General features: G+C 37.1%; 1 protein-coding gene across 1 annotated transcript in view; it reads right to left on the bottom strand.

Moving 5' to 3' along the window:
* Positions 1 to 17,538, bottom strand: part of LOC122812984 (E3 ubiquitin-protein ligase rnf213-alpha-like) — a 1,982,151-nt gene that overhangs the window by 800,015 nt on the left and 1,164,598 nt on the right. Inside the window, 1 exon segment of the mRNA XM_044085079.1 lies at positions 9,105 to 9,292. Within this exon segment, the coding sequence (XP_043941014.1) occupies positions 9,105 to 9,292 (188 nt within the window).

Genomic DNA, 17,538 nt, shown 5'->3' on the forward strand with positions numbered 1-17,538 from the left:
CCATCCTGTGTTCTGAAGGGGCACTGGAGTGAGAGTTCAAATCCAGAGCTATGTAGACATATCACATATGAACCATCATTTTCTTGTGTGAATGTTATACACTGATTTTCCTCATTTAAACTAATTGCTCCTTTTTTCTTTTCATTTTCTGTCTTTGTTTACCTCATTATTTATTTATTTTTTTGGTGGGTGGGGGACATTATTTTCACAATGTAGTGCGTAGAGCAATCACAGGAATGGAGGAAATGAATGGTGGGTTTGGCTGCACTTTCTCATTTGCATGAAGCATGGCAGTGTGCAAACTGGACAAATGAACCACCCAGGAAGCAGACAGGACCCAGACAGCCAAAAACAGAAACCAGATACATTCAATTAATGCTACTGGGCAATGTGCAGACACTCTAAGTGGCATTGCACAGCAGTTAAGGAGACCTTAAGAATGATTAGTAAAATATGGAATGTCATGTAGCTAGTCCTTTGGCAGCAGGTATAAGTCTAGGGCTGGAGTACAAATGGTCCTGAGATCTAGTACAGGGTGTGCAACCTTTTTTCACTGTTGTGACACTGCAGTTTTTAGCAATGAACTTAAAGATAGACAAGTGTTATTTCAGCCTTCTTCTGGCAACAGGTTTAAGTGTAGGACTGCCATATACATGGTCCTGGGTTCTAATACAGGATATTCCATACACTTTTACTGTTGTTCCACTTCCCATTATAGTCATTCTCATTTATAACACTTGAGATGGTGGAGCTGTTATTAATTATATGTATGAGGAATGAGACATGAATATTGTGTCAGTTTCTTATTTATTTATCTATGTATTATCACATTTATTATCAGATGTATGACTGTGGGTATAGTGTGTACTATATTCCTGTAAGAATAATCTTGCTGTTGGGACTGGAATAGCCTTCACATTTGCCTAAAATCCATACACAACTGCATGTACATCTAAATTCTTGCAATTGCAATTATGTAATGCCTCACCACTTCGCAATGATGCTCTCCATTTACCATCACACAAACACGTTGCTGGGGGTGCACACTCCAGAGCAACACATTTGCATGACAGTAAGAGATGTACAGCAGTACCAAACAGTGTGCGCACTTCAGTAAATGTGATAATTGGAACTGGCAGGAAAGCATCAGTCTCCATTGCTCTAGATTCATGGTAGACATGGCAGGCATTTGTGGGGAAGGTACCACATTTAGGGCACAGTGGTGAGCTGTCCAGGATATTCACTGGGCTCCTAGTTAAGAACCACAGCCAAAGGATTCTTTGGGGGGACAGTTTTGGATTCCAGTACAAGTCTAAAGCTTGGGATAGTTTAGCCCAGTCTGTATCCAGTACCACTGGTATCCTGCTCACTGGAGAGCAATGTAGAAATCATTACAATGACCTACGGAGGAGGAATAGGGATACACCTAACCATTAGAGTGAGGAATTTAGGACTGAGGACTTCCTACACTTGTGTAAGTATCATCTACAGAGAATACTTGTAAGACATAGAAAGCTGAATATAGGCAAGACTGGTTTTCATAATGGTCTTCTGTTTTGTTCTGTTTTTTCTACAGCTGCCAGTGATCAGGAGTGCAATGTCCAAGCCCACATGGCTAGACTGGTGAGAATGAGGGAGGCATGTGGTATGTTGCAGCAGAAGAGTACTGTTATTGTAGCATTAAAAGTTAAAGATATCTTTTTGGTATTTTACAGAGTTGTATCAAATTGAGCATGCATATGCATATCCCAACTATAAAGACTGTGAGGTAGACCAATATGTGATTATGGACCTATTCTACATGCACACTAGTCATATTCTGGCTGTGTGCAACAGATCTGTGTGAGTTGTTAATGCTACATCATGTCTGCTACATCTGACAGATGCCCTCAAATAGGTCATCGAGGGCATGCATGATGACTACAGTATCATCTTGTGGAACCTGACCAGGTCCAGGCATTTGACACAAACTCACACTGAGGTACTCAGTCAACACTGTCATATGTGTCCATAAACAGCTATATTGCCAAATGTGTAGACAAGTGTAAAACATACGTGGCATCCCACAATGTTGAAATGTGTGACATGACCTATAACTCGGGTCCAGTGATCATGCCCCTACATCATGGCTGTCTGCTAGGCCCTTTCCTGTCCATTAGTTAAGTGATGGACATCATAGATGATGTACACATGCTGTGTCCACACAGCTGCCTGAAGGACTACAGAATGTGGGGAATCATTGACTCCAACTGTGATATTAGTACAATACAGACAGTAGCAACACATACCAAACACTGCTGCTACAGTCGTGACAATACTTGCATTGACAAAAACACATGGGTGGATTTGTTGATTCAGGAAACAAAAACACCACCCAAGCATAATGTGGACATCATATCTTATAATCAGACCAATAGGTATGTGACCCGTGTGCTGGGGTAGATGGTAAGCAGTACATCTACCAGCATGTGGACACAGTGCTGACTATTCCCTTGAATATAATACAAGTAGTGGGTATATGAAGGACATCCAAATCACAGGCCATAATACCTTCATGGTTCCCAGTCTTCATCACACCAATAACTTGGTACAATGTACCCTTCTCCATGCACCTCCCAACACATAATCTAGTGATGTGTAACTGAAGTATACCACCCCTGTCACAGTGAGCTGTCACACAGCTTATTGACCACGCATAGGTATTTTTTCTGATAAATATACATGACTGTCTGATGGTGGGGAACACCAATCAATTTGTTAAAACAGATGCATATGTGCTACCTGTTCTGCTTATGAACACACTACATACATATGTGTCTGACATTAATGGTATGTACATCATTCATGACAGTGTGGACTGTACTATATATATATATATATATATATATATATATATATATATATATATATATATATATATATACACACACACACACACATATATATATATATATATATATATATATATATACATACACACACACACACACACACACATATATATATATATATATATATATATATATATGCCAAGCACACAAGGCAACTAGCCCGTATTGCCCATACTGTCAAATACAGGTATAGCAGTGTCCCTCCTAACACCTCCAGCAGATGTTACAGTGCCAGGACAGTGTGTGTGGTTACCCTCGAGTATGGATGCATCACAATAGTCATTCAAGAACGTGTGTGTGTGTGTGTGTGTGTGTGTGTGTGTGTGTGTGTGTGTGTGTGTGTGTGTGTGTGTGCATGTGTGTGTGTGCAGACTCATCTCTTATCACTGAAAATCACGTGTTATGTCAGAGGCATGGTGTTATTCTGATACTGTTCATGACTGTGGCTGATTCGTGTTATGTTTTTCATGAGCCTTTACATTTGTCACCTTGCTGGAGACCTCTACTGACAGTACATTCATGTTCAGGCATTTCAGTTTGCACAGCTTCATAATATGGAACCTATCCCAATGGTATGTCAGATCCCTGATAGATGTCCTCTGCATTATTCATGTAAGGATGTTTATCTCACACAGACATCCTCCCTATTGTTATGTCACCTTGTGTGACAGTCGCATAAAACAAATTTTCACTGTACAGTCCCTATGTACCATATAAATATGTGACTGGTGTTGCTGCTGCAACCATCTTTCATTGACATGCCCTCCTCTGCTGTACATTAAGTAGTTTCACCTGCCCTCTTTCCCTGTGCTCATTCCTACAATTCATGTGCGTGCCCCTATTCAATACACACACTTCCCCTGAGTGTTCATTGAAATTACAGATAATTTACACAGCTTTAGTACACAATGCCAGAATTGGGATATCACAATATTTTCCACTGTAGATATAGTCCTGTACTGTGTTTGGACCATATACGTCGCATTCATATCTCTCAACAGTCCAGATATTCCCAGGATGCCCAGATGTGTTCCTTATCGAATTTGTGGTTTTCTGCCATATTACTGGGATGATTTCAAGACTGATGTGAGTCAGTATTACATACATTTGAGTTCATACCTCTCAATTGTCCTGATATGTGCAGAATGTCCACTTTTGTTCTCATATTTTTGACCCTTTCCTCATAACATTTTGGTTTTCTGGCAAATCATTGGCATGTCACTGGAGACTGAAGTCAGAAAATGATGACACACATTTGAGCTTCAAGCTTGATACTCTTCAGAAAGTGCATGCTTCTATACAACCTATTATTTAATCAACTTTGTAAGTTTGGAAGAGCAATATTAAGAATCTGTCCCTATTTTTGGGCCTTTGTCCCCCCATTATTTATGGCTTTGTCCAGATTTCTTACTCTACCAGGCTGAGAAGCATGTTTCAGTTTCATTCTAAGACATTTCTATGTGACACTTATGTCAAATATGTCCCTATTTCTGGTTAAGTGTCTCTACATTATGTTGGCCCTTGTGCAGATGTGTTGCACTAACAGATTGAGAGCTATCTGGAAAGCCCTGGTGATCACTGTGGCAATTCACGCAAATCTGTGGACCATAGGTGCCCTGCTTGAAGCAGAATTGATACCCACATTTGCTTACACAGTTTTTTGGCCAGCAACACTGTTGCCATGAAACCTATCTTAGGCGTGTGAAATTAATATGCATTGCGGGCCATGCAAACATGTAAACTCCATGTAGGCTTTGCGCGGAGCCTACACGGAGTTTATTGAATCCCAGGGTTTGTTTTCCATATAAGTATCCGATCTAACATTATTTACTTTTTGGTCTTAATTCTCAGCTCCTGTTATGTGATCAAAACACTATCCAACTATACTGATCTCCCTTCTAAGATGCTTTATTTCAGACGCAAGATCTGCCAAAGACCTCTACTTTATAGAAGTACTGCTGTCCTGACCCACAAGATTCTGGTCCACCGCACTGTACATCTTACAGTGAAAACATTGTAGTATTGTTTTTTTCATCTGATTAAGAATTTAACCACAGATGTATTAATTTGTCCATACATGTTACAGGGGTTATGACTCAACAATTTACAGAGGCTTAAATATTTAAATATTAAAATATTATACATTTAAATATTAAAATTTAAAGTCAGGAAATCCATGTATGTGGCACATCTCATCACTAAGGGCTTTTCATCCAGAAAAAAGGAGGTCACTGTCCCACTGTACTCATCCCTCATTAGACCCATTATAGAATACAACGCCCCGTTTGGTATGTACCTCTCAAGACATCTGCAACAACTGGAAAGGCCACAGAAATACCTCACTAAAAGAATCACAGGCCTAAAGCAGATGCCCTATGCTGACTACCTTAAAAAATCCAGCTATACTCTGTGGCATATCATCTACTCAGAGGCAATCTCTTCTTAACATACAAGGCCATGTCAAACCCAGAGCTGTTGGACATGCTACACTTAAAGAAATCCCAATCCCTCAGAGCCACATGCTCCAGGGATCTACACCTTGTCATCACAATAAAAACATGCTGGAGGGATAGGTTCCTGACCCAGAGACTTCCCAGACTCTGGAACAGACTGCCTATACATGTCAAGCAGAGCGCCTCTTTGGCCCTCTTCAAAAGGAACCTTGACGATTGGATGGGAGAAAGGGAATTCACCCCGGGGATCATGTCAGTCACCCTGCTAGACAGGGGTCCAGGGAAGTAAATAGTGTGGGAAGAAATAGCCAGGGAATTGTTATGGCTAGGCTTGTATAGGCCCTAGGGCCGATAGCCTAGTACCAACCTATGAACCTATATATCTAAAATTATGTAAACAGTTTTCTATATCCCTCAAATGCCTCCTGAGCCTGTCGCTCACATCACTCTTCAACACAAGATCCTTCTTAGCATTTTTGCATCATGAGAGTGATGCACAGCCGCACGTTCAAGTCTGAAATTAAATAGCTCAACCAACTCTGAGGTCAGCCAATTGAATTTAATGCTAAACACCCCCATCCCGTTAAAGTAAAAACAGAACAAATAAAGTATGTGTATGTTCAGCTCTTCAGTAAGTACTCAACACATGTCTCATGCTGCTGCTCACACAAGTCAGAAATTAAATTGTTGGACCAGCTCTAAATTCAGCCAAATTGAGTTTAATGCTAAACACAACACCAGCCCCTAAAAGCAAAAACAGAACAAAGTATATACATACATATATATATATATATATATATATATATACACATACATACATACATAACATATATATATATATATATATATATATATATATACACACATACATATATATATATATACATACATATACATACATATATATGTGTATATATATATATATATGTATATATATATATATATATATATATATATATATATACATACACTCACACACACACACACACACACACACACACACATATATATATATATATATATATATATATATATATATAATCACAGCTCAGCAGGTAGTCACAGCTTTTCTCACACTGCTGTTTGCACAAGTATGAAATTACACTGTTGTCAACTCTGAGATCAGCCAATTGAGTTTAATGTGAAACACACACACACACACACACACACACACACACACACACACACACACACACACACACACACACACACACACACACACACCCTTAAAGGAAACACAGATCAAATTAAGTAAGTATGTGTTCAGCTTCTCAGCAGAAATTCACAGCGTTTGTCATTAGAGATATGAGGAACAACAAGCAGCCACAGCAGAGTCACCCAACAGTGGATAAGGTGTAACAGGAGCCATCCTGAGACCCAAAAACTCAATGACAACTTTCTTCTTGTGGGCAAGGGAAAGTAAAACCATGGAAACCAGAGGTTGCTCCATTCTTAAGCCAAGAAAGAGACCTTGAAAAAGGATAGCGGAGCCGTAAGAGGACAGTAAAGTAGAAACAAATGATTCTGAGGAAAGTAAACCACTGACCATCCCCCCACAAGCACAGTATCCTGTCCTCAATATACAACACGTGAGTAAAAATTCTGTCAAAAAATAGAATTTTTCACTCACTGTTCACATAAGCATTTACTAATATACATCAACTGAAATGCTATGACAGTCCCAAACAAAAATATGTTTCCTAGCCAAACCATATATTTCAGTCAGAAAACAAATGTTTTCCTCAGAAAAATACAATCAGGGGAAGGTTTTCGCCAACACAGGACTTATCTTTCCAGATCTGAGGGATTGCTAGCCAACCTACACTTCCAGGAGGCCCACAGAAGGGGCACTCTTATGTGGTAAATAAGCTCTGAAGCTTTTTGATCTTCAACTGTTTTTATATGGAGTTCCTCTTGAGCTCCTGACAGCTGGAATTAGTGGAAGCCACCCTTTAGCTTTGTAAGATGGCCAGTCACAAGGGCTAGTACCCATACAACATGGGTGACTACAACAGCGATCCATGTACTGAACATCTACAGAATACTGAAAAAACGGGTGTATATCACATAGTCGAAGTATTATAACTGTGAACACGGAATGTTTGAACCATTCTGTTCGAAGTTACAAAACTTCAACTAGTGATAAAAAGAAAAAAAAAAAGACGTATAAACAAAATAAACTGTTGTAAGCAGGGGGGGCAAGCCCCTGTGCACCACCACACCCCCGCTACTTAAATATACCAGCTCCGGGACCGCACCACATTGAAATGAACAGAAACCTTCCCTTACAGAGACTTTTCATTTAAACGCTATAACTTGTACAAGTTTGAACTTATGGTCTCGACCATATGGGGTTTGAACTTGTACAAGTTCGACTATGTGATAGGAACCTTGAAAAAAACAGCTTATTAAAAGAAGCCACACCATTCAGTCAGTGTAAAGCATAGCTTTGACTGCTGCACTTGGAAATGTTATTAGTCTTACAGAAGGCTTTTTAGTTATGTCTTGGATGACTGACACCTATTAAGTCAGATATGAACAAAATGCAGGATGATAAACAGAACATTATGACCTTTTTTGAAATCGGTAGCAACTACTAATTTTAAAGTGACTAATAAATATACAATCTGTTAGTAGTGGAACCGATACTTGTGAACATTTATGTTTTGTTGGCTTAATTAAACAATTAGATGTTCAGTATGTACATACTTGAAAGAATGTGAATGTATATAATTTCTTTCTTTTACTGTGAAATGCATATGACATATACAGTTACAATGGTTTATTCACTATGTATAACTGAATGGGATTCAGTTATGATGATTTAAAGTAAGGGGATTCCTCAAAGTATTGTGTGAAGCTATAATAATTGCAGTATACCTCTTTAAGGACGCTTGGCATACTGGGAATTGTGTGTCATATCACAATGCCAGTTTTTGAGTTGATAGTGAACTGGGGTGGTGGACAGAGCTCAACTCCCTTTCTATTTGGCCTTCCTGGACATCAATTATAATTGCTTTTAAGTTACAGATGCAGCATGGTGTCAAAGGACAATGCATGCTACAATATCAATGGCCTTTGTATGCTCAACTAACAATTATTAGCTCTGTGATGGCATTGCTAACCCAGAACCAGTTTGTAAGTCCAGTCCACAACCTAAGACATGAAGGTAAAGCACTGATATGCTTGGTCCAGATGTAAAGGGCAGGTGCAATACAGTGATAGCGGTGTAGAATGATTAACTCTGTGAATACTGGCAACAACAACAAGTAGAAAGACATACATGGGAAATGGTAATGGAGATGAACAACATTCAGTGTGGTGCTGTAAAAGGCAGGCAGAACAAACAACAGGAATAAAGTCTTAAAATTATGCTGTGAAACTTACCATAGAGTTAACAATAATAGCCAATGACAGTACCAGAAAGACCCCCCCTAAAGAAAAGGAGACAACTGGATAAACTCTAATGGCTCACTATCTCCTATATGAGATTAGGACGCAAGCAGGAGAAATATAAAATGTTTCCTTTTATCCTCTGTCATCAGGAAGCCACCAAAAACTTGAACAAGGACTGCCAATACACACGCTCTATCTGAAATATGTCTTCACACTTCTTAAATCAGAGTTAAAAATGATATAGGAGACCGTGGACAACAAATTATACATTCAACTACAAAAAGCACAGTCTTAAGCGCACTTCCCTTGGAACTCTTACAGCAGCTATAATCAGTAACTCATGTCCACTGATATGATGACTTACCTAACTTTTGAGATTAGGTCCTGGCAGTGCAGTTTGCATGCCTGTGTATAATGTGTTGTGCATATGGTCTCCATCACAGGCTGCAGCTCTTCAGTTCTTTTTAGCCATGATTTACAGTCATCAACAGATTGAATTATGCCACTTCCAACCACCTCAGTACATGCAAGGGCAGCCCATACATCAAAATACTGGAACAGAAAACAGAAAATAAAATGTAACGCTCATAATTCATACAGCCATGTTCAGCTAGTGATCTCACATCCATACATAGAAGGATGTGAGGAGGGTTGTTTTGCCCTTAGAACAAGCCTCATGTCAATTTACTCAGAATCATGTAACATTTTTTAGTATCTGAATTACTGTGACATATTCTAACCTAATGTGGTATGTCACACAGCTATGAGTGATAAAAAACTGCATTAAAAAAGAATACATCAGATTCATAGTAAATGAACAGAATGAGACTGACTACCAGTAATTTTCAAGGAAAATAATATACTCATGTGAAGCAATTTTTTTATACTACAAAATTTGCTATTACACTATCATGTTACTTTGTTCCAGCATTCATTTTTTTTCTGAATTGGAAAACATTTCTTTCATCAAGTGATTTAATAATGAATCCTCCAGGATTTGAAAAAAACTTCCTTTGAAGTATTATATGAGTTTAGGAAGATGCTGAGATACCGCTTGTCTTTCCCATTCAGAAGAATGCATTAGCAAATCAGCAGAAACTGAAGCTGTGGCAGTGTTTCTAGAAAACAAATGGCTAAGGTTATGTAAAACTACTGAGGGCACTAATGTCCACTTTAGGGAGGCCTTGTCTTTGCAGAGTAGTGTGAAAATATATAATGCTAAAATTACTTCTCTTGTACTTACTGTTGATCAGTCTAAGGGGTTGTGAGGTCCCCCTTCAGCAGGGGGTGCTCAGAGCTCCAAAAAAGTAACATTACAAAGACTGGGGACTTTTTTCTTAGTGTCTTGTTCAGTTACATATGACCATCTCTCATTATGCTGCTGTTCTGTTTCTCGCCTCCTCTCTATTATCATAGAGTGAAACAAAGATTGGGGGACCTGAACACCGTCACACTGTAAGCAGGGTGACTTTTTTGTTATGTTGTACATTGTATTTCCTCTGGAATGTACAACCTACAATAACATCAGTATGAGTACATCCATGCCATTTCACACTCATGAATACAAGCTGTCTATCAGAGGCCCGTATACACATGCACAGTGAGTTTACTTCTTGCTATGATCCAGGTATCCAGTGGAACGTGAGGGGACAAGAAGGTAACTCAAAGACCTTATGCCTAGAAAGGTACAGCAGGCCTCACACCTTTTGCTCCTGCAGAAGATCATCTAGCATCTAGACTACTTCTCAACTCTGGTAACTTACATCAAAGATAGGAACCTTTTATCTGCCCTAACAGGGCAGCTACATGAAGAATACATTCATGCATTTAAATTGCATAATTTATACACATTTGATGAATGGGATTGTAATTTTCACACAATGACTAACTCCGACAAAACATTTTCTTTGATTACTTAGTTTTGAAAATACTGAAATTATCACAGTTTATCTCAATCACAGACTTGCAAACAAGTGCTACTTCTATACTTTGGAAAAATTGATTAAAAAAATAAATCAGTAATATTTCACTGCATCATAGTCTGCAACAATTACATTATAACTCAGCAAAGCAGTAAATAACTTAAGAGAAACCCTTTCGAGGTGTTAATATATTCAGAATCTAAATAAGCTAACTATAATGCACAAAATTTGTTTCACAGCCAGTGAAGTTCTATTATGACAATGCAGGATATGCCTTCTTCATTGACAATACTGTGAATGACATAACACTGTAGGCATCTCCATTCCTTCTCGGTTATTATGCATCACAGGCAAAACAAAATGAGCACCTGTGAACTACAATGAAATTAAAGAATAACTGACCCTGAACAGATTATAAAAAGGTGGCAGTCCTGCAGGAAATGCCAGGCAAGAAGAAATAGTACACAACTCATCTGCCAACTGGTTAGAAAACATGGTGAATAGGACAATAAGCTTCCAAACTAGGATTCCCTTAAAGTTATTTCATAATCAAAAGTTCTTACCTGTTCTGTTCTCACTGGAAAAATTATATGGGGGCAGATTACAAAACAGTTTAGGTTCAGGACAAGACATTATCCAGAGTTTATAAAACGTGTAGAAATATAGAATTCAGAGAGAATGCTTGTATACTTTCTTGCATTAATTGCACAAAAGACAAAATAGTGCAAGCCTTCAATGGTATTTTTAAAGAATGGAGTAATCACAGTGCCAAACTCTGAACTGAAGCAAGTACACTTGAGAGGTCAGGTAAGCCCCTACTGGAACCCCTATGCAGCCAGTCCACCCGTCCTGAAGAAAAACTGACTGTATAATGCGCATATATAACAATGGAAAGTCTTACTGTAATATTTCTTTTTTCATACTGTATATTAACATATGTTTAAATAATGTAAGAATAAAGTTGTTACATAAAATGATTCAATATAGTAATCATTGAAGGTGGCAGTGTTATTATTAAAAGATAACTTTTCTTTTACTAAAAAAGTGCAGCCATTTCTCTATTATCTCCTGGTATTACTCTTTCTTAAAGGGTAAAATGTACAATTGTCACCCTATTGGAAAATGAATGTTTTCCAACAGGGTGTTACTGTACAGATAAAGCTGTACAAAAAAAAAAAACTCTGCCACTTCTTGGCAGTATACTAAGTTGCAGTGAAGCTTGGACAGAAAAAAGCAAGTGGCTTTTTTATCCTCTGCTTGATAAAAATATCCCTGACCTGTGACTAAAACTGGGTTACTTCAACATTGATCAAATGATGAACATCTGAACAGCTCATCCACTACAAGTAATTGAAACTTTTTCAGATGATAGGAATGACATTTGGCCTTGATAATTGTGCAAGAACAACAATGTACAATAGCAAATCTGAAACATCAAAAATACCAACCCAGGACTGGAACAAAATACAAAGTAACTGCAAAGTGTGATTGCATAAATATCTGTGAATATGTGAAGGGTCACATGATCAAATGAGAACACTGCTTAGTAAGGAACATTTTAAAAGATTGAAATTAATATTGAAAACTGCTCTGACATCTAGTTATAATGCTCATGCTATAAATCACCTTTCTGTCCCTGTTTAACTTGCAGCTTTGGTGTGATTGACTGGCCCCAAAAAAGTGACGGATATGTATATCTATATCTATCCACTATATGGGTATGAGCCTATCAGCAATGGTTCACTATATATTTGAGCAACCATCAAAACAGTAGGAAAAATAAGAAAAATAAAAAAATGAATATGCATATCACTGTATTCTAAAATGAGTGAAAACCAACCAAGCTACCAAACAGAAAAAAAATACTCAATAAAGAAACAAGAAAACAATACCTACAAACAAAACACACATACGATATATGTTTTTTGTAGGGGAGCTTGCTCCTGCAGCCCTGCAACTTTAAATATATATATATATATATATATATATATATATATATATATATATATATCAGCTACGAGATCACACATCAGGAAAAGGGAAATATTCAAGAGAAATTAATACGCGTATAAGATGTCTAATGTTTACAACAGGAAGTACATGATTAGCACGCCTCCTTATTTTTCAAACTACGAAAGAAACAAAAAATAAAAAATAAGTACACACTGCTGAAGGTAGTCTTGCCAAAAAAGAACCAAAGTAGAAAACAATGCAGATGTACCACCATAGACACGATAAAATCTGTGATTTAATAAAACTCTTAAAAGACAAAACAAACAAAGAGAATGTATGATAAGCGCTTTCGGTAAAACCTTCTTCAGATCCTTTATTCACTCCCATTAAGGAAAAACATTTAAAAAGTGTTCAACCAATCATGCTGTTCAGGGGTGGTTCCTCTTCCATGGCTAATGCAGACACGTCCCTCTGGTGGTAGTCCTCCAAAGTTACAAGTAGCAGGAATAAGTTCTGCTTATTCCCTCTTCCTGTTTCTACTTTTTATGTTTATGCTCCATTCTTTCAGAATGGGTTTTAGAGGTACCATTCCATTAAGCCCCAGTGGTTTATCTGCTCTCAGTTCCACAATCCACTTGGTCTCTTCCACCTTTGCTCTGTTTCTCACGTCACCTCCCCTTGGGCTTTTGTTCAGCTTCATTAGAGCCATAAGTGAATGAAGTGAATAAAGGATCTGAAGGTTTTACTGAAAGCGCTTATCCTACGTTTTCTTCATTTGTTTTTTGTCTTTTAAGTTTTATTAAATCACAGATTTTATCATGTCTATGGTGGTATGTCTGCATTGTTTTCTACTATTTTTCAAACTACAGGTATCATAGAAATTATACTTTTTTTAAATGCCAATCCAACTGTGAGAAGGACAGTATGCACTGGGGCTATAAAACTCTTACAGTGTAATTACAGAAGTTTAAATATTAAGACTTGACAACATCTCCTGCTTCAGAAAACAGCCCTGTTTCTATCATCTCAAACTTGGTATGGAGATAAATCAAGTCATCTAAGTATAGATAGTTTTCAGGGTTTTCATAACTTTAGAGTGGGTGTTAAGTGAGAAAGTGTATCTATTAATCTCCACAAATCCCTTGAAGCTTCATTGAAATGTAATAGCCAAACTTCTGAAAGGCTATCAATTATTACTAAAAAAGATAATAATAACATTGTGATTGTTGGTTTCTAGAAGAAGCCCTCATGATAACTGGTGAGCTACAATCTTTCTCTGGTGAATTAGCTGAATATTGGCACAGAGTCCTTTTACTTTGTTACTCAAGTGCCCCAATATTTACTGAGTACATTTATCTCTTCTAATCCCAAAGATGACATTGTTTTTTTTAACACTTCAGACATAGACTAACCATACCGTAACAGTAAAGAAAGCAAACCATATTAGTCTTTTTTTCATTTACATACATCATACATCACATATCTTATCTTTCTTTGTAATTATCATCAATCCAACATCACGGATTTGTTCAATTCCTGCCTTCCCTTAAACCTCACTCTTCTTCCTCCTGAAACATTATTATGCTTGTATTTTTCCCACAATTTTAATTTATTTCTATATAATTTGCTCCTTCCCTTTTCTAAAGCTCCTTCTTCCAGTTTATCTAATTTATAATATCCATATAGACAAAATTTCCTCTCAATTCTCATGTTGGCTTAGTTCTAAGAATACTTTTTGCTACTTTATTAATACAATATTCTACATGGTTGTTATTATTCTCCTTACGGATCTGCATCCCAAATCCCACCCTCATTATTTCTTGAATGTCTCCTGTGCTTCATCATCATCATCCCTTTCCATTTTGAATTATAACCTGCTTGTGTTATGTATATAAGCATTAATTATGTAGCTTTGAGATAACCTTTCAAATCAAGTTATCCTATACTACCTTGTTCTACTGGGAGGATCAACTTATCTCATTTAACTCTTGCCCTCTGTCCCTCCCAGATAAATTCATTCAACTCTTTATTAGTTATTGTCCACAACTTCTCCAAAGGTTGCTAAAAATATGTCTGACCCATATGTAAAAATTACAGGGACTAAAAAACATGTATATACATAAATGGGAGCCTCCAGTTTCTCTGGTTTTATATCATCTTTTATTTAGTCTTTTCCCACATATTTTAAGCTGCCATAACAGAGGCCTTTTTAAGCCATACTCCTAAATACTCCATCTTAACCTGTCCACATAAATATGGGTACTGCTGGACCAACTCAAATGTGGATGCATCATTTATAGCTATAGCTTTTGTTTCATCTTCATTAAGTTTGTATCCTGAAAAGAGATGAAACTGTCTCAAAGTGTTCCAAAACACTGAGATTTCCTTTTCTAGATTTATCAGGTACAAAATACTATTATCTGCAAATAAAGCCAACATTACTTGATTACCATACCAATTCCATCCTTGCATTTCTGAGTCCTTTATCTTCTTGGCCAGTGGCTCTACATATAAAACAAATAAAGGCAAAAGAGGACATTCCTGCCTGGTTCCACTGTTCCAACACAAGTTAGCAGAAAGGAATCCTCCCACTTTATTATTTGCCTCTGATCCTTCATATATCCCTCTAATTAATCTTATTATTCTGTCCTGGAATGCAAATGCTTATGTTGCCCTGCTCGTAAAATCACAGCTTACTCTAGACTGCTTTCCCTGCATCAGGACAAACCAGCAGCAGCTGTATTTTCTTACATTTTGCTTCCCTCTGGAGCATCATTGCTCTATAAAGGCTTGCCTCCATTTCACAAAACCACATTGATCCATTCCTATCAATTTTGGCAACACATCTGCCCTTCTTTTAGCTAGTATGGACATAAATGGTTTAAAATTGAAATGATTCTGTATGAAGCTGAGTTTGAAGGGTCTTTATCATCCTTAGGTAAGACAGCTACCACAGCTTTCTTTCAAGATGTTGGTATTTCTACCCCTTTTAAAATGCTGTTAAACAAAACCTTCTAGATTTTTCTTTATCACTTTCCAAATTTCTACTAGAATACCATGTGTTCCTGAAGACTTTCATGCAGATTGATTTTACGTTACTGTTTTTATCTCTCCTGCTATCGTAACAGTTAATTGTTGTGCCTCTTCTACCAGTCTTCCTTAAATATTTCCATTTGTGCTTTTTCCTGATTTCTACTTTCCACTGATTTATACAAATTTTCATAAAATTTCCAAAATATGTTTTAACATCTCTAAAGGATCTCTGGTTGTTTTTTTGTTTTTTTTTTTGTTATAGGCTCCCTAATTTGGCAATAACCCTTTCTACTTTCTGTAAGTCATTGTGCTAAGAGTTTTTGTGCCCTGGAGTTACTATCAAAAAAGTTTTTTAACAGTGATTTTTTTCTAAAACTCATGTTTATCCAGGTAGTCCTTTATTTTGTATTCAGCACTCTGTAGTTACACCTCTTCTTGTTCTGTAAGATTCCTCTTATTCTGCAACAATTTAACCTTTGTCAGCCCCTCTAACTAATTCTTGTTACTTCTTAACCATATCTCTTTTTCTTTTATTTCTACCCTATTTTTAAACTTCACTTTCATTTTATCCCACTCACTAGTTATACCTTCTAAAGAAATTTTATCTTCCCTTATAACTCTCGAATAATTTCAACTAACCATTCCTTAAATTTTTCTCTTTTTAACAGGTAGTTGGGGAAGAATCATTGTTTCATCTTTACTTCATTACCGTGAATCCTTATTTTAGTTGATATTGGCATGTGATCTGCAATAGTTATTGGATGTATGTGAAAGCTTTCAATTAAATGTACATGTTCCTGCGAAATGCAGTTTCTCTCTAGTAATGCCCAGTTACTGTACCTTGGGGAATAACATCCCATCTTCCATACCAAATATTTTCACATTTTCTTCAGAAATCTACCCTCTTTTGTTATATTTTCCCTTCCAAGTCCTCCAGATACATCATCACAGTTGAAAGTTAAGTTCCTATCCACACTTATAAGTAATATTCCCTGCTGAAAGCTAATAATTTCCCCCAAAATTTTAATATCCATAATATTAGTTTCAGGTGGATTACAAATACATGCCTGCGTAATCCTTCTCCCTTGCCTGTAGCCTCCTCACTACCACAAATTTACCATTATTGCCTTTCCCCCCTTTTAATCACTTTTGGAACCCCTCTAACATTTAGTATAATTAATTCCCTTTTCCTTTGTCCCTGGTATTCTGCTGAATATCCATCCTGAAATCCTTTCTTTGTCAAATTCACTTGCCTCTTCCTTTTCAAATGTGTCTCCTACAGCAATGCTATTTGCACTCTGTCTTCCTTAATATTATTCAAAACTCTTTCCTTTTGGTCTATACCTGTAAGGCCATTTACTTTTCAAGATACTGTGGCTAAAGTAACCAGCATGATAAAAAGCTACTGTTACTACCTATTATACATGACAGTATTTTTGAATGTGCATACATGACAGTATTTTGAATGTACATTTCCAACTTTTGTGTTATATGCACACATTGTTTGGCAGGTTGATCTTTTACACAGTATCAACTTAGAACAAGCATACAAAACTATGTACATCTTCAAAAATGTTTAACCTTCCAGATAAGGAACAACTGCTCCAATTGAGAACTGTACCCTCTGGCATTGCCTAACCTAAAGTTAAGGTTACCTATGCTAAAGTGCATACTACAGCCTGTATTGTCACTTACACTGATTGCAGCATGTTTTGTTCTTATCTCTGTTCTCTCCAGATGTGAAAAACAGCTTGTATGCTTTCAGAAAATGTTTATCCCAAAGAAAAAGTCCACTGGCTACCTTTAAAGAAAATAAATTGTACATTGTTCAATTAAATGCATTAAAATATTAAAGCTGCTAGGGAGGCTGCTATCTCTTATTCACTTCCC

The sequence above is a fragment of the Protopterus annectens genome, chromosome 10.part0 (genome assembly GCF_019279795.1).
Source record: "Protopterus annectens isolate FY-2018-M chromosome 10.part0, PAN1.0, whole genome shotgun sequence".
NCBI lineage: Eukaryota > Metazoa > Chordata > Ceratodontiformes > Protopteridae > Protopterus > Protopterus annectens.